Here is an 18702-nt window from a genome sequence, read left to right on the forward strand (position 1 = left end):
TATATATATATATATAGTGAATCGTAAACAAGGAAGTGTTTTTACTTCATGACCTGACCAAGATGACATGAACTGAACACAGGTTCGGACCAAACTTTGCTTGTTCGGATGTTTGTCTAAATGCCAACCATCATATATTATACCAGTATTTCTACTGCTATTAGCTAGTATTTCTACCTGCTGTCAATGGTTGCTTGTACTCGCCACATCCTTAGCAACCCCCGACATCACCCGGCCCATTAACTTACAAGGCCGGGAACCCCTGGCCCCATATGCAAAGGGATAGGGATAGTGATATCGTTGCTAAAATATGGTCATGGCCATATTAACTAAATTATGTCACCACTATTCTTGCCCGTTCCTTTATAATACAGATGATAGCATGGTGATCGTGATTGGTGAAAATTTGCATTGCTGGATGATATAATTCAAGATAGATGTGCAACATGGGATTTGTATTTATTTATAGGACTCGTAAAACGTGTGGGTGTCGTTATTCACTGCTTACTTCTTTGTAAATGACTAAGGGTACTATTTATCCCTTACACATTTACATAGGGGAGGCAGCATCTACCAAATTCCACTTAGCCCCCAACCCACAGATCACCCACAACAACTAGACCAGGGTTGTGTAGAAAAGGTCCTTGTCCTCATCAACATGGGTCAACATGGGTCTTCCCTGGTAAAGCACCCCCCCATTTTGAGGGCATGTGGCCGGGTATGGTTCAGGAGGGGGGCTGTCATGAGTGCTTGGATAAGGGTCTGGTGATTAATTTGGGGGGGAAACCCATGTAATCTTTTTTGCTGCATGGGTTTCCTCTTAAAATTCATACCAGACCTGAAGGGCCTGAAATGGAATTTGGAGGGACCCTACAACTTTTTTGGGGGAGTGGGGTCCCCCTTAACATCTTTATCAGACCCTCATATAAGATAGGGTCTGCTATAGATGAAGGGAATTCCCACCCACTTTGTTTACAAACAGAATTTAAACAGCATTTTTTTTCTTTGGAAATGTCAGTTTTGCTGCAGTAGGTTGTATACATTGTACAGGTGCACCACTTCACAGGCAGGTTCAGGGCATCCCCAAGCATGTTATTTAAAGGAATTGTGCATTCAAGCATTTTTAAAATCACTGCTCCCAGCCAAATAATAATCACAACACATTTCTCAGTTTTGCAGTCATCCAGCACTGACTTTTTTTGCAGCTCTATGCATTCAGTCTCATAATATCGTAGAGTTGCATGGGAAGTTGATAATGGATGATTGCAGGTAGCTACGTAATGGCCAGCAGTTGTCACTGTCTGACAGCTGCTGGCCATTTGCCATTCATGTGAAGTGGATATTAAGAACATCTTTTTACATGGATGATACAATATGAGTTTGTGGGAGTTCAGCGGTTCTTCAACGAGTGGATAAACCTTTTTAACTAGTGGATGACTGCAGACTAACCCAGGATCTGGATTATATCAATTTTTTTGCTCATGTTTATACAGTTGTGCAACTACAACCATAATGCGAGTTGAGTTTTGTAGATGGCACTTATCATATGTATAAGATCTCTTTTTTTGTTATTCCTAGCAGCTAGCATTGATGGTGCATGATTTAGCCATCTTATACTATTTTAAGATTGCTTTTGTGGCTATGTTATATGAATGATAAAGGCACACTTTAAAATTTTTTCAACAAATAGGAACTATGGTAGTCACACAAAGAGGGTTAAAAGACAAAAAGAAATATAAACAACCTGCATCCTCAGAACTCTAAATACACAGTTAATCCAGAGGAGTGCAAAAAAGCCCTTATAAAGCATGGTCTAATTTGCTCCAGAAGTTTAAAAAAAAATCTTTCCTGATCCGCTAGGGTATCAGATACTCTTCGGATCAACAATCTACAGAGTTATTTCTTATAAATATTAATATATTAATTATATTTTGTGCAAATTTTTTTTTCAAAATCCAGTCTTTTTAATCAGTTGGCTAGATCTCCTGAGAAAGTCTATTTCTCATCATAAAGAAGCCTCTTCAAATGCTCTGGTTAAACCTGTTTTCCTCCAGGCTTAAATAGTGCCTTCTTGTCATTTCCAATGATGTTCACACCATGTCCAGACCAGATTTGGAGCAGCTCTGCAAACGCACTGCAGTGTGTTTTGCAACATTGTACTGCTTTCAGGTGCAGTCCAGTGTGTTCCAGTGTTTTCCCATGTGTTTTTATGCATTTCCATGTGTTCCAGTGCATTCCAGACCAGAGAAAATGAGACAAGCCCAGAAATACCATAGACAAGCCCATTGGAATGCTTTTTTGGTCCGAGAAAAAAACGTTCTGGTCTCAACATGGCCCCGACATGGTAAGAACAAGCCCTAAATGTTAAGAACATTTCAGGAAACAAGTAAGAAAAAGGTGATCCCTGGAAACTAAATTCTTACACTCCCCCCCCCCCCCAAAAAAAAAGTGGGATGGTCTGGTGCACTACAGCTCTGCCAGGATAAGAAGCAAATTTCACAGGTAATTAACAGTAATGACCTGTGAAATTTTACTACTGGGAATCTACGGACCTAAGTTATCATTTGCCAAATTTAGGAAAGCTATTATTTTTTTGCCCTGCAGCCACCAGTCGGATCACAGCATGCACTGGAAAGCAACCTTTACAAAGTGAAAGCTTGAATCTGATTGGTGGCTGTGGGTGTCATTTTAACTTATAAATAAAGATAAATAAGGCCAGGCGATCACATCTTTATTCAGTCTATTCTTTCCTTTGTTAGATATTGGACTTCTTCCTAAAGTGACAAAGAAAGCTAAGAAAAACTAAATCACATTCTCTGTTTTCGCCTTACTGCGACTGCTAGAAAAATACAACAGTAATTGATGTACACTCGCACTTCATAAAGTTTCAGTTTTTTAACAGATAATGTAGCAGGTGTCTATCCCCAAGTGGGTACTATTAACACTCATAAAACCAGAGTCTCAGGACAGAAAACAAAATAAAATCATATGTCAATTTAATGCTTAGCAAACAGTCTCCAACTGATGGTGAGGAGGTATTTTTTCCCTACAACTAATGAAATATAAATATGTATATCAATTCAGTCTTTATCTATGTTAACAATTATTACTCTCAACATAGCATGAGAAATATTCACAAAATTGTGAGGACATTTGCTTTTGCCAATCCCAATCTATTACTGTGAAACTAAAACATATCCACAGTTCAGTTTAGACAAGAAAGTATATATAATTGTTTAAAGGGACAGTCCACCCAATATTAATATTTTTGTTATAAGAATCTTTTGGGCTTTGTCACCTGCTGTCTACTTATTAATCTTGGGAACTCTAATAGTAAGCTCTTTGTCATATTTTCTGGCTGTGTTTTACCCACTTTTGAGGTTTGGGTGTTCCTGCTTATCCTGGTGGGTTTCCACTCCTCTTGCTGCATTCTCCATTATTTAACGTAAAAGTTCAACTAAAAGCGTTAATAATTGTGCAGAAATTGTATCACCAAAGTCCCTGAGAGACAGAACAAGGTGGTTTAATAAGCATTTACCAAAGAATAAAATATCAATTGTAAGTGGTCTGACCGTTAACCACCTCCTGTCCATGGCTGTGCCTGAACGACCGGACGCAAGCCTTATAGGAGCAGGAGGGAGTCTTAAGACTTCCTGCCCCTCCCTCCGCTCGTGTGCGGCGCTCAGCGCACACACGAGTGGGAAAACTGTTAGAAATGTAAACAGCCAGCGATAGCTGTTTACATTCAAGCGATCAGGCGTCTCTGGGGTGTGCGCCCCCAGTACCGATCTCTGCTTCATAAGCTTCTCTGGGGGTCCCCTGATGTCTCCATGGAGAGGACCAGTTATTTGAATTGGCAATCACATAGGGGTTTCTTACCCCCCCATGTGATAGCAATAAAGTTAAGTGTAAAAAAAAGTTAAACAAAAGTAAAGCATAAAGAAACTTAAAAAAATAGTGACAAATATAACAATGTTAAAATAACACAAAATCTTTTTGAAGTCCCCCCCCCCACATACACACGCAAACATCTGTCGGGTGCGCCTATGTGCGAAAATGACGATTGCGCCCATTACATTGCACATGTTACATATCGCCAGAAATGTTGGTGTAAGAGCAATAATTTTAGGGCCATTAATTACTGATAACACTAAACCGATGAGCGGTAAAAGCGTTTGAAGAGTCGCCTATGGCCAATTTTGGGTGTGGTCGTTTTCTGCGATTTCGCAATTTTATGGCTTGACATGTTTGGTGTCTATTTACACGACATGACCCCGTGTTCTATATTTTACCAAAAAATTGGGGTAACAATACATGTTTCATAACATTTCATAGGGAAACAGATTTTTTTCCAAATTTAGGGTACTTTTTTGTTATATAGTAAAAAATAAAGAAGAAGAAAGCTCTATCTGTCCTCAAAAATTTGTATAAAATTAGTTTCAGTACAACGTTGCATTACGGAATAAACGTCAGTCAAAGTACTGCAGCGCTCAATACTGAAAAATGGCCTGGGCAGGAAGGGGGTTTAACACCCTGGTCTTCAAGTGGTTAAATACATTACCAATAGTCACATTACATAAATTCTATTGTGTAGTAGAATGATATATTTCTTACCCGGCTGATGTCCATCCCTGAGTCACAGCTTAAGGGTTGAGTTGAGGTTAAACCATTGAGTCCTATAACTGTTGAAATTATGCCTCTGTCATCAATCTTCCGAATCATGGTACCATCCACAAAATAAATGAACCCATGTGCATCAACAGTTATACCTGGGGAAGATGAAGATCACAATCAATGTATTAAATTTATTGTCACAAGGCATAGTTGTCAGTAAGAATAGCTTACCATTATAGCACCATTATACAGTAGAGACATGGGAAACTACAGCCCAGCTAGCTATGTGTCTTTTTGTTTACAATACTGTTTTTACTGGTCCATCATGCTTATGCAAGTATTGAAATGGTGCTTACACTGCCACAGACCTGTTCAGTTTTTCAAATGACATAGTGAAGCCAGCATTTTAAGAAACATTGCCTATGAGAAAAAGGGCACAATTTAACATCCCATAATAATCAGTTAGTCTTCAAAATTTAGTAAGCTAGCTTTAGTAAAATGAAATATGTAATGGTTTTGGGTTTCTGTACTTTGCACTACACCTTTGCACTTTGCTTTGTCTTACTGAACAAGCTTGATTTATTGGGTACATTGCGATCATACACAGGGCTGTATTCAGACATTGTGCTGCCCTAGGCAGCCCTTTTGTGCACCTTGCATCACTGTTAGGCCTCTTCCGCACGTGTTTTAACCCCTTCATGACTGAGGCCCTTTTTTCATTTTTTGCACCCATGTTATATTCCACATTTTAGGCCTGAAAATGACGTAAAACCCCCCAACATTATATATTTTCTGAATGCCAAGACCCTATAGAATAAAATGGTGGTAGTTGAAAATTTTTATGTTGCGCAATATTAGCGCAACTCCTTATTAAAACATTAGGAAAGCATTTGTAATGCCTCTCTGCCGCCTGTTAACGCTCATGCAATATAAAGCATAAAGCAATAGCAACAGCCCAGCGCTGTTCACACATGGGCGTTAGCGTTGTGTAGCTGTGTGTCAAAAAATAGAGTGCATGACGCATTCTGGAGGCATTGCAGCTGGAATAATGCCTCCATTGAAGTATATTAAAACACCATGTTGCCTCATTCTGAAATTATTCACCAAACAAGAGAAAGGAGAGATGGTTTCAAGTTTATTGAACTTTGAAGAGCCTTCTGATTCCTCTCATCATTCCTAGTAACTACTTCCCCCTAACATTCTCCGGCTCAATGTATCCACAAATTTCCAGAGATGGGAAGCAAAGGGCCTCAGTACAGGGAAAATATATTTCAATAAATAAATTCTGAGGCTTACTGCTGTCATCTCTAACCCTGGTGTCCTAGACACTGGCCCACGTGTGCCATTATGGAAAACACAACACTGGTTATACAGTTCTGCCGTGGCAATGGTTACATTTTGAACATTTTTATAGAAGTAATAATTTAACCAGACCCTTATTCAGGCATGTAGCCTGTACAGTCCCTGTACTATACCAGGCCACATGCCTTTTAACATTGATGTGGTACCTAAGCCTTTCCCCTTGCATGGCATCCTGTCACAATGTTGAGGGACAAGAGACTCTTCCCCACAACTTATCCCTCAAAAATAATGTAGGGGTTCGTTGGGGGGGGCTTATTTAGGAAGTTATTACTCATTCCCAGAAGAGTAAACTGTAAATAAACACGCTAACACTGTGATAAATTCCTTTAATAACAAAATGTCACTAATGTCCCCCAACATGCATTGTCAATCACATCATTCAGCAATGTAAATCCATTGGTAATCATGGCATTCAGCAATTGAAATCATGTCTGGGATCCTGGGTGATGGCATTGACCATATATGGTCACAAGCAAATATGGTCAATTAGGTCATCCAGACTGGGGATCTGTTATTTAGCAATGGGATTGTAGAAGGTTAACATTATCATTGGTCATAACCATATTTGGTGAGGGACCTCACGCAGGAACCCTGGCTATTTGTTTACATTTCAGCAGGTGATGATTTGAACAGGCAAACTGGCCAATTTTGAGCAGTTTGCTTGGCAGTCCGGCAAAGCATGAACAGGCTGGGTTTGCCTCAAACTCATGTTCGAGCTGAACCCAAACCTATCCCTAGTGCTAAACTAAAGCAAGAGGCAGCAATTATTTTCTATGGCCAGCAAAGCACATGTGTGTTTTTATGTTATAGGACAGAATGTAGGTTTGAGGGTTAAAGAAGCACTATGCCTTTAAATGCATACAATATATTTGTCTCACATCCCTCAGAGTTCTCAAAATCCCTCAGAGTTCTTTCATTAATATAATTTGCTCTACATTTTCAGGAGCTGTTCCCACTTACAAGCTATAAAAGTCAAATTTGTACAGTTAATAGTGAATGTATCTGCCACACTACAAGCTTTGTATTCATGACATATTACTTTCAGAATGTAGATAGTTTTAAATAATGACAAGATGATCTCTAGAGTTCCCTCTAAATAGTGTATATGTCAAGGCATAAACAGACTTAATGCTTAGCATGTTAAATGTTGGCATCAACAAGAGAAGGATTAGAAATGTGCTTTACTGTTTAATAGTTTTTTGTTTATCATCTATGGACACATGCTGTCCCCCAACCTAAATTCCTAATACTCTGTCAAGGTTTCTTACCCTTCCTTGTCCAGTTGCTTGCAGCATGACTTGTGTAGTGTTTCTGGCACCATTGTTCCTCTTTGGCTCCCTCTTATGCTCAAACCAGTTAACATCATCATTCTGCTACTACTGTCAAAACTTCTGCCAAAGTCCTGCCTCAGAGTGATGATGCAAACACCAGCTCACTATATAACCATCAGCTTGTCCATTCAGTCTCCGCCCTTGCGTTTGTTCTGATCAACCAAATGCGCTGCTGTAGTTCCTCTTCTCCGTGTATGACCCTGGCTCTGACAAATCTCTTGGTTCCTGGCTCTAGCTAGTTTCCGTTTATCCTGCTCTCAGTGCTCCCTGACCTGGTTCGGCCGACTACCCGCTGTAGCTTCTGACCTCTGGCTTGGCACTGACAATGTCCTGGACTTTCTCCTTTGTTTTTGCATTTATGTTTATTGTTATTTTTAATAAACTCTTTTTATATTTTAAACATGCACTTTAACTTTCTGTCTGGTTTCTTGGTTCCCTGACATACTGTCATAGCAGTACATGCAGATCAGTAATGGGCCACACACAAGCTATGCTCAAATGGTGACCCAGAGGTCACATAGAGAACTCAGCTGCAACCTTGGAACTTAAAGTAAATAAGCAATGGTGATGAAGAGATGAGTAGACCCTTCAAGTAGACATTGCATTACACATATTTCAGAGTATCACTGCTGGTGTATTTATCACATGTGAAGCTATATACTGTTATTAAAGACTTCTAGGAATTTGTAATACATGGCAATGTATTATCCCTTTATCTGTGCAGCAGGGTTGCTCCCACTGAGCTCTACCAGTGACACATACTGCGATGTATGTGTTAGGAGGACTCCCACAAGATAACACATAAACAACAGTTGTTTCTCTTTTCACACTCCAATCTCAGTGGATTCTTCTACATCTACTCTCAATAAAAAAACAGAAATCTTTTTGAAAACTGCACAAATAATGAAAGACAGAGGCTTTCATTATTAATGCAGTTTATTTATTTTCAAAAAAATCCCAAATCTAGGGTTATCATCAGTGCAGGAACAGATAGTAATCTTCAAATGGGGACACTAGTTCTGGTTACCCTGCTGACTACCAGGGATTTCCCTCACTTTAGAGAGATTTTCTCTCACTTCCTGCTGTGGACATTGGACAGGAAGTGAAGAGAAATCTCCCTAATGGGACACATATTTTCTCTAGGGAGCTAAAATAAGACCTGGCTGGCTGCTGGTCCAGCCCCTGCAGTCTTGCTCCCCCTTCACTCCGGTCCTGTGAGTCATCTTGTCAAATACAGTGTACAGAGCAAGGCTGAAGTGAGATCGTGTATGCATATAATTGGGAGCATTCCATACTGATAACATCATTGGTGGGGATGCATAGGATCCTTGGCTCTGCTCTCATGGGGACAACAGACATCATCTAGTAATACAATGGAGAGTTGTAGTAATTAAGCTGTATTTGACCATTTCTAACTTATAGTCCATCCTTTATGGTGAGTGTGGTTTAAAGGATCAGCACATGTGGCACATATGGAGGGGCAAAGTTCACTTCACTTGAAGCACTTTAGTAATTGAGCACATCTGCTGGACTTTTTGGATGTATCGTAAGGAGCACATTAAGATTCTCATGAAATGTGGGATATTTGAGGATTTATATTGGTTTTCACATCATACACATTATGAATAGTGTACAGGAGCACTTTATCCTATGGGCAAAACCATCTTTTATATTTAAATAGTTTACAAGAGCACTTTATTTATTGAAATATCTATGATATATTGCTTGTTTTATATAGTATATCATTTTATGTGGTATATCATTTTTGTTTTTTAGTTTATTTATTGAGCGCTGTGAACTTTTGTATAACATTTTATGGTGTTTCATTCACTTTGGCAACCACGACACAGTTATAAGAACTGGATTTTAAATATTTTTTTTTTACATTTTCCTTGCACATAATTGGGTATTCTTTGCAAAGTGAAATGACACCACATTCACATTCAAGGTAAGAGAAACGTTTCCTGCAATGTGCGAATTCCCTTACAAAATGAACAGCTTATTTGCCTTTAGTAAATCAACCGCATTGTGTCTAAAATTAGCATACCCTCAGTAAATGCTGATTACTTCAAGTGTGTTAAATTAATTTTTTTAGGTGCAATAAGTTTGTTACACATGCAATAACGTTGTTGATGCCAAGAATTTGGGTGTTGAAATTTCTGGCGCTGAAAACAGAAAAGCCAATTTTTTGAGATACTAATGTACCAAGCATAGTCTTCAAATAGATGCAGCCTATGCTATGTGACAAGTTTGTTCCCTTCTCCACAGTGAATGAAACAGTCAGCAACCGATCACACTAAGATTATCCATCATGCTGGGAAAAGTCTACCCAAGAAGACAAGCGCTTCTGACACTTAAAAGCAATCATTATAACTGGTGTTAGCCCATACATGACTGATTATAACAACCACCTCTCAAATCTGTCACGTTATTTGAATTTATTAAGCCACCCTTGCTTACCACTAGACCCTTCCTGTGAAAATTACGCCTATGAAGTTTCACTGCTTATCTCTTGTCAGTATGTCTGAACTAATATCAAAGGGGTCACCAAAAAACTGGCAGCAGGAGATCTTCAAAGCTGCATAGTATACCTTTACACATAAACAATTCTAGATATTTCACACCATTTCATGAAAAAGCTCCTTAATGCAAACCTGCATTATTGTTGAGCTCGTATTTATTTTACCTCACTCGCTTTCTGTTTTCAGAGATGGGGGAGTTAGTAGCTTCTGCTCCGTTATAAAGCATCAGATAAAATGAGATAGAAATAAAAATCCCGTCCCAGCATACAAAGTAATGCACATTAATACTATGGGGAAGTAATAACTACTGTTCTTAAAGAGATCCTGTCATCAACTTATAACATTACACATAAAAGCACAGAAAATGTAAGTATTTTAAATGCTTACTTGCAGTTTTTTTTTACCTTTTTATAAATCATAATTTATTTACATGCAATGTGCCTTTGAACTACTTGAGGAAGAGTCAATTCCCTAGCACAGCCCACTCTCTCCTTGCATGCCATAACGCTCTCCTCTACTGGGAGTGTCTAATTACTCTCTGTGCAGGTCCAGCTTTTTTACTCCCCTCACCTCCCTATGTAACCTTTTATGTAGCTGCCAGGGAAGGAGCAAAGAGGAATACTATAATGTGTCACTTAAGTGACAGCTCGGTGTCTGTTGGGGCTGCTGACATCACATCCAAGATGCCCAGCAGCAGGCTTTTGTATGTTTATTCAAGATAGGCATTTACAGGCAAATAACATGTATAACTGGGGGTTACATTTGAGCTTTGGACACTGTGACAGCTGATACAATACATTTTTTATGTATTTAAAAAATAAAAAAAAACAGTCAGGCTGGACCTACACTTTTACTATCTTTACTTGCAGTGCGGTATAGCCGTGTAAGTATCCTAACTTCAGAAGCTAATTCCCATAATTGCTCCTACCAATTATGGAAATTAGCTTCTGAAGTTAGGATACTTACACAGTTTGTGTTTATTTGTACACATAGATCTGACATGATGAGTCCCCTACCTTGAGTCCTAGGATAGTCTGTTAGACTTCGTTGGTTTGTGTGAATATTGTGTTCCTCAAATCCAGGATGTAAGTGGTTTTTGAAGTGTCCTTAAGCTATATACTGGATGATTGTGAGTATTTGATTAATGAATATAAATATATTGTGCCAAGCTTTTTTGCACCTTGCTGTGGTCCCACCAGGCTCTGGCAGAGAGGGGAGGTTCTTTTTCCCCTTTCTAGGCTGGACAAGACCCCTTGCGTCATATTTGTGCCTCACAGTGAATATCAATAAACATGAGTATATACAAATATATGCAACAATAATCATGTGTATAATTCCATCTATGTTTTGGTTGTGTTTGAGAAGTGTTTGTGTCTTTTTAAATAAAATATTTTTTTCACTGAACAGTTCACCCTCTATCCCCTGAAGAAGCTTTGTGTGAAACGCTATCTGCCACAAGATATCATTAAACAAAACAAAATCTAAATATTTGGAAAATATGCTGTATGAATTGGACTGATTGTATTATGAAATGACTGATTGTAAATGTGGCAGTTGAGGGCAGAATACAACTATAAGGAGAATGCAATGTAAAAGGGACCTCTGTTCTTTGTTTTATATTTTTTATCTATTATTTTAACTTGTGGTCACAATAAAGATGTTTGTTTTATAATTGATAAAAAGGTACAGTATATGCCTCTTGTGAAACCACAAGTTTTTTGACCATGTGTTAAGCTGGGCTACAATACTCAGTCTAGCATCCATATTTTAGCTTGCCATTGTGCTATCAGTCTATTACATAGAATATGCTTACTGGAGAGGGGAGTTCATGGGTGACCTCATCAAAGTCATAGGCTAGGGCAGTGGTGGTGAACCTATGGCACGCGTGCCAGGGAGGGCACGCGAGGCCCTTTCTGCTGGCACGCAAGCCCAGGTTCAGGCCCCAAAACATTAAGGTAGCCGACGGGAAGAAATCGGCGGGCGAGCGAGCAGGAGGAGAAGGGGACGGAGCGGCCAGGGGGTGGAGACAGAGGAAGATGGGGGCGGAGATGTGAGAGGACGGGAGGAGCCGGGGGACTGAGCGGCATGAGACGGCCGGAGACGGAGTGATATCGAGGCAGAGATGAGAGGACGTGAGGAAACGGGGACGGAGCGGCATGAGACAGGGGGCGGAGACAGGGGGAGATGGAAGAGGCCTGTGAAGACTGAGGCAAAGGCAGAGACCGCGATGGAGGAGGCGTCGCAAAGGGGCCAGTCGAGCGGCGAAGGTGAGACGATTGGGCGCCGAGGCAGCAGTGAAGGCTTGGCTTCCCATGTAAGGTAGGAGCACTGTGCTGGCAGGGCCCAGAATAGATTATGCACAGCCCACCAAGAGTCACAGGTGGGCTGTGCAATACATTTTGGTGGGCTTTGCAGGATCCATGGGGGGCTCTGCAGCCTCTAAAGCCCACCGCAGATCCTGCACAGTCCCCCTGAGATCTGGCAGACTGCAGGGTCTCTGCAGGATCTGTGGGGGGCTTTGCAGGATTTGTGGGGGGTTTTCAGGATCTGTGGGGGGCTTTGCAGCCTGCAAATCCCCCCACAGATCCTGCACAGCCCTCCTGAGATCTGGCAAACTGCAGGGTCTCAGTGGGTCTCTGCAGGATCTGTGGGGGGCTTTGCCAGATCTCAGGGGGGCTGTGCAGGATCTGTGGGGGGCTTTGGAGCCTGCAAAACCCCCCACAGATCCTGCAAAGCCCACCACAGATCCTGCACAGCGCCCCTGAGATCCGGCAGACTGCAGGGTCTCAGGGGGTCTCTGCAGGATATGTGGGGAGCTTTGCAGGATCCGTAGGGTGCTCTGCCGCCTGCAAAGCCCACCACAGATCCTGCACAGCCCCTCTGAGATCTGGCAGACTTCAGGGTCTCATGGGGGCTTTGCAGGATCTGTGTGGGCTCTGCAGCCCCATGGTGGGCAGAGCCCATTACAAATCCTGCACAGCCCCCCTGAGACCCTGCAGACTGCAGGGCCTCCAGGGGGCTGTGCAGGATCTGTGGGGGGCTTTGCAGGGTCTCGGGCCTGTGCAGGATCTGTGGTGGGCTCTGCCAACCATAGACCCCACAGAGCTCACCACAAATCCTGCTAAGCCCCCCTGAGACCACAGCTTTCCTGCTATGCTAATAGCGGAACATGTCAAAAGCTGGATACAGTGTTTGCACTGTATCCAGCGACTGACAGGTCACGGAAAAAGTATTAAACAGGAAGGGGTGGGGTAAATTTAGTGGGGGTGGGGGCGCCCGGGTTTAGCCCCAAACCAGAATACACCACTGCGTTCAGGGACCACCAATTGAAATAGATCCGACTGACCCGGATCACCTTGGTATGCGGGCCAGTCACAATTAGGCAGCGGCAGCCAATAAACAGGTAGGTTAGACGGCTGCTTCCTCCTCGCTAGGACCCCGGGAGGCCCCCGCAAGCGGCAGTCTAATCTGCCTGTTTAGAGGTCACCGCTACTGCCTGATTGTGACCGGCCCGACTACAGAGGCGATCCGGGGAGGTTCAGGTCCCCCGTGAGAGCCGTACAAGGCCGTTAGGCAGTGATGTTGAACGTTTCTTAAACCCGAGGACCCAAACTGCAATACCAAACTTAATTTCAGCGCTGGAACTTTTAGATAAATAAATTGATTTTGCGTCGCAGTTTGGGCACTCGGGTTCAAAAAGGTTCGCCATCACTGGGCTAGGGCATGTCCGGGACCTGGCTGCATTGTTTAACTTCAATGTGGTCTGCAGAGCAGTCCAAGATCTGACCATGCTGTCTAGCAGGGAGACATTAACTATAAGACTGGCTGAACAGAGTCACACATCTTTGACAAGTAAAACTATTTGCATATATGTATTACATCTGTATAGATAACTGTTTGCCTGGAGTTCAGCTTTAAATTTAATACGCCAGTATTCTACATTCCCACAAATTATGACAGGTGATAGTTTAAGGCAAAAAAATGTACTCTGCAAAGTTAAAGAAAACTCAAGTTCTAATAGCTTTTGAAAAGCTGCCAGATCATTTTGGAATAAAACAACTACTTTAAGCCAAAAATCCCACTTCTGATTAGGAAAAAATGTCAATGGACATTCTATATCTGTGCATTACTTAAGAGTGACCTACCAAAAAGGACTTTAATTATATCTCCAAGGATTTGATGAATGACAGAAAGTGCTTATTTCATTTGCATGAGCTACCATCCGAGGTATTTTTACTTTACAAGAGAAATAAACTATGAACTTACTTTCTTGTGCATATATCCCTTCCCCACAGAAGCGCAATTGTCCAATTAAATAATTGCATTTTCTGTAATGCAAATGCAAATGAAACAAAGCAGGCCTCATACACATTGACAAAAACATGGCTGCAAGAGGGATACATTTGGAAATGTTGCTACATTCTTTAAGAAATGCTGAAAGGATCCCTGCTTTGCATATACTGACTACATTAAGCCACACTTCATAGTAAAGGGCTAGGATGGAGGGGCAGAATGAGGCCTGACAGAGTTCGGACTTTAGTGAACAACAGATGTCATAATAGAGCATTTCAGGTCTTGGGTCCCAGGGTGAGTTCTGCAAAATTGGTAAAGATCTTTTAGCATCTGAAGATGGCGGTTATACAGCTATATAAGCAGTTTGAGAACACTAAACTGAAAAATCATCCAAAATACTATTCCTGCTTTCAGTACCCTATCTATTATTCTTTTTTTTTTTTTTACAGTTCCCCTTGTGTTCCAAGAAGTATCCTATTGACCCTGCTAGTTGTGCTGTGGATCCTTCATTTAATATTGTTGTCCCTCCAAACTGCATCTCCCAGTTCCTCTTAACGGTAAAGTCATTATGCCAGCACCCACCAGCTTAGAGGCATTGTCAGCTGGGAGATAGTCCATGGCCACCAGCTGCAAAGGAAGGGGGATTAGCTGCAGGATTTGTGGTCATGTGCCCACATATAAGGATTCAAAATATAGGTAAAGATGCTGTTTTTTTTAAATGTATGTGGAGACTATCAGAACAGGGGGAAGGTGTGATCTAATAGCTAGAAATGTGTATACTTTTCACCTACTGTAATGTGAATAAAGGTTTACCCAAAAACTTACAGAGCCCATTTATCCATTCACAGCTTTCCAGTTTGGCACATCTGATTATATTCACAGGAGTCTCACCCACAGAGTTTTTTTTCAGTAGCTTTACATCAGCAAATATATTCAGTTTGAACCTAGAAAGTTTTCCCCTTTATTTCTGAAATCAAGTTTTATCCGACTTTTCCAACTTTTCTATTGTGATTGTATGGGCAAGTGATATTCTTTTTATAGAAGGCACATTTATCAAAGTGGGAATTAGCTAGTTTCCACCAGATTTACCATTTTCTTTGTTTTCTTCTGTTAAGGTACTTCAGGGGCCTTTATGTTTTGCTAATATTGTGATAGAGTGTATTTGCCAAGTTTGACCTGGCAAAGTCCATTAGCTGCAATGGCATATTTCTGCTTGTTTCACCATTTCTGTGCAATTCATATTATTGCTGTAAACCCATGAAAGTTTATTTAACACTCTTGCTACTGGACTCTTGCTTCCCCTACTTTTACCTATACACACTGCCACAATTATCGATGATTTTTAAAACTTAGGGTATTTTTTGCTGCAAAACTGGATTGTAGAAAATAAGTGTACATTCCTTGTCTATTTTGAGAAATGTGTACCTGGATGCTGAATAATACAGCAACAGATAAACACTGCTAAAGATTGAATAAAGCAGACATGCTTGTCATGCTGAACAGGTGGTGCTCCTAAACATTTGTGGGGTAGATATGTTTGAACTGACATTCCTGTGTGCAAATACAACCAAGGGATTCTTACCAGCCTTTTGGAACCAAGCTGAACTAAAGCTTTTAACACAAATCTAAATTGAAAATCTCTCTATTGTGGCTTGCGCTCAGTCTTCTGGGAGATGCATTCTCACAGATTACAAATAAAATAAAGAAGAGTGGAAACACCCAATTACTAAGAATGCCATTTATTACAGCTTATCTGCACCATCCAATAATTTGATCCACCTCCATGGTCGAAAGATGGGCAAAATGAAAGCTGGCTTTTTAACCTGTTCATAGGAGCGTGCCATAGATATGATTGAGGAGCAAATTTTTTACAATCCAATCTCTGATCTGTGAATTGTAATAAAGTGGGATTTCTATTTCTGTTTTGTAGACTTCTATGTAGACGTTTACTTTTAATTTTGCTCAAAAAAAATTGGAAAACAAATAGACAGCAATGAGACATTTGCCAGTCAAGATGTTACATAGTTACATAGTTAGTCAGGTTGAAAAAAAGACACATGCCCATTGAATTCAACTTACAGATATATAAAAAACGAAGAAAAGCCTAAACAAAAGGCTATTCCCACAATTACCCACTGTTGATCTAGAATAGAATGAAAAGCAAAAAAACCCTATAAAGCATGGTTAAATTTGCTCCAACAGGGAAAAAAAATTCCTTCCTGATCCCATAAGACAATCTGATATTCCCTGGAGCAACAATCTCTGGTGCTTAATATACCTATAAGAACTCACTATCCAGTAATATTCTGTGCATTTAGGAATACATTCAGATTGTTTGTAATACAGTTAACTGAGCTAGCTAGAACTAGCTCCTGGGGGAGTCTGTTCCACATTTTCACAGCTTTAAATGTGAAGAATCCGCTCCGTATGTGCTTAAAAAAATGTTGATGCTATATACATGTCTGTAATAATTCCATCAATAGAAGTGATGTATACCTAATGCAGTAAACATATATATTTAGCTGTTTGCCCAGGTTTTACTTTAGGCCATGCTCTGGGCACGATGACAATTTACATACCACACTGGATGTGTAAATTATCATTAAAAAGCTGGGTGCTATGTGCAGAGGGTAGCTGCAAAGAAGAAAAATCTTACATTGCAGCATGCCACCCCCCCACACAGAACACCCAGCTTCAGGGCACGGAAGAAAGGGACCTATGGGACCCTGATAGTGAAAAGGGGTGGGTTAAGCGACTAGAACGCTGTATAGCTCACATCTCTCCCTCTCTTCAGTCCCTGGAAGCTGGGCATTCTGCCTGGAGAAGGGCAAGTTAAGATTTTTTCACTTTGCAGCTGCCCTCTGCACATAACATCCAGTGCGGTGTGTAAATTATCATTCTGCCCAGAGTATGGCATTCAATTAAAACACATTTTTTTTTAACTTTAGCTGTGGAAAGTAAAGTAATCCGTGTGTAGTTATTAAGAAAGGTTTGCTCGTCTGCATAAGCTATAAGCTACCAACTTATATATGATCCTTTGTCTATTGCAGAACTCCTGATACTTTTTTTGTGGTAGATTTTATTGCAGAACTTTTTCCTTCAAATGAGGCACACGGTGTTAAAGGGACTTAGTTGTCACTTGCTTTTACTTCATTTATATAGATAGTGTCTGCATTAATTCTCCTTAAGGGTTTACATCTGCCTTCTGCCACCTGTTCAACATTTAAATGATTATGGTTAAGGGGAGAATCTGATGAAACAGCAGTTTCCCCTAACCACTGGGAGACTTTTAATCACAAATAAAATGTTGCAATTCAGACTTTTTAAATGTATTTATTTGTAAAATTGGGATTTGGAAGGGAATAACATTTGGGGAAAAAAATCAATAGTACCTTGGAGCCAGATTGTGGATTCTAATTAACATCTAAAATATGATTGTAACATTAAATAAAGGGTTAAGAACAAGTTCTAAGGATCTAAGTAATAATCAAATATCCCACTGCGCAAAACTGAGTAGCCCATGGTGCAGAATTATATGCATTCAATTAGTGCCTGTTGTCTGTCACACCCGGAATGCAAAATGAAGTTCAAAGTCAAAGTGAATCAAGTTAATTGATGCAAAGTTCTTCTAAAGTTTACTAAGTAGACTGGCACATTTAGATGCTTGTAAAACATGGAAGTGACACGAAACTAAATTTTACTGGTCCGTAACCACCGTGGTGTTAAACCCCCTTCCTGGCCAGGCCATTTTTCAGTATTCAGTGCTGCAGTACTTTGACTGACGTTTATTCCATCATGCAACGCTGTACTGAAATTAATTTTATACCATTTTTTGGGGACAGATAGAGCTTACGTTTGGTGGTATTTAATCACCACTGCGGGTTTTATATTTTACTATATGAAGGGAAAATGATCACAAATTTTGAAAAAAAAAACCTGTTTCCCCTTTGTTATGCTATAAAACATTATTGACCCAATTTTTTTGTAAAATATAAAAGACGGGGTTGCGTCAGATAAATAGAAACCAAATATGTCAAGCCTTAAAATTGCAGGCACCCGCGGAACCGCAAAGAAATACAATATCCAAAATTGGGCATAGGCAACGCTTTAAAAGCTTTTATCGCTCATCAGTTAAGTGTTATCATTGATTAACGGCCCAAAAATTATTGCTTGCACTCTGACATTTGTGGTGATATGTAACATGGGCAGCGCAATTGTTGTTTTCGCACGTTGGCGCACCCAACGTGTTTTTACATTTATATGTACGTGGGGGGACTTACATTTGTGTGGGGGTTTTACATTTTTTTATATGTTACTTTTTTTTTTTTACTTTTTTTTTTTTTACACTTAATGTTATTGCTACCACATAGGGGCCTAACAATCCCCCTATGTGATAGCACAGGCACACTGGCAGGTCCTCTTCATGGAGACATTAGGGGTTTCTAACACCCCTAATGTCACCTGGGGACCCCCAAAGAAGCTGATGAAGCTGAGATCTGCTTCATCAGCTTCTTCTCTGGCTATAGCAGCCAGAGGAATGACAGCTGAATGCAGAAGTGATGTAATACACATCACTTCCG

The 18702-nt window shown here is 40.5% G+C and overlaps 1 protein-coding gene across 1 annotated transcript in view; it reads right to left on the reverse strand.

Annotated features, from left to right (window-relative positions):
* TENM1 (teneurin transmembrane protein 1) overlaps window positions 1-18702 on the reverse strand; it is a 431171-nt gene that overhangs the window by 106597 nt on the left and 305872 nt on the right. Inside the window, exon 22 of the mRNA XM_018558628.1 lies at window positions 4615-4769. Within this exon, the coding sequence (XP_018414130.1) occupies window positions 4615-4769 (155 nt within the window). The remainder of the gene's footprint in view (window positions 1-4614; window positions 4770-18702) is intronic.

Source organism: Nanorana parkeri, unplaced genomic scaffold, assembly GCF_000935625.1.
Source record: "Nanorana parkeri isolate BGI_ZX_2015 unplaced genomic scaffold, ASM93562v1 scaffold349, whole genome shotgun sequence".
In the NCBI taxonomy this organism is placed as follows: domain Eukaryota; kingdom Metazoa; phylum Chordata; class Amphibia; order Anura; family Dicroglossidae; genus Nanorana; species Nanorana parkeri.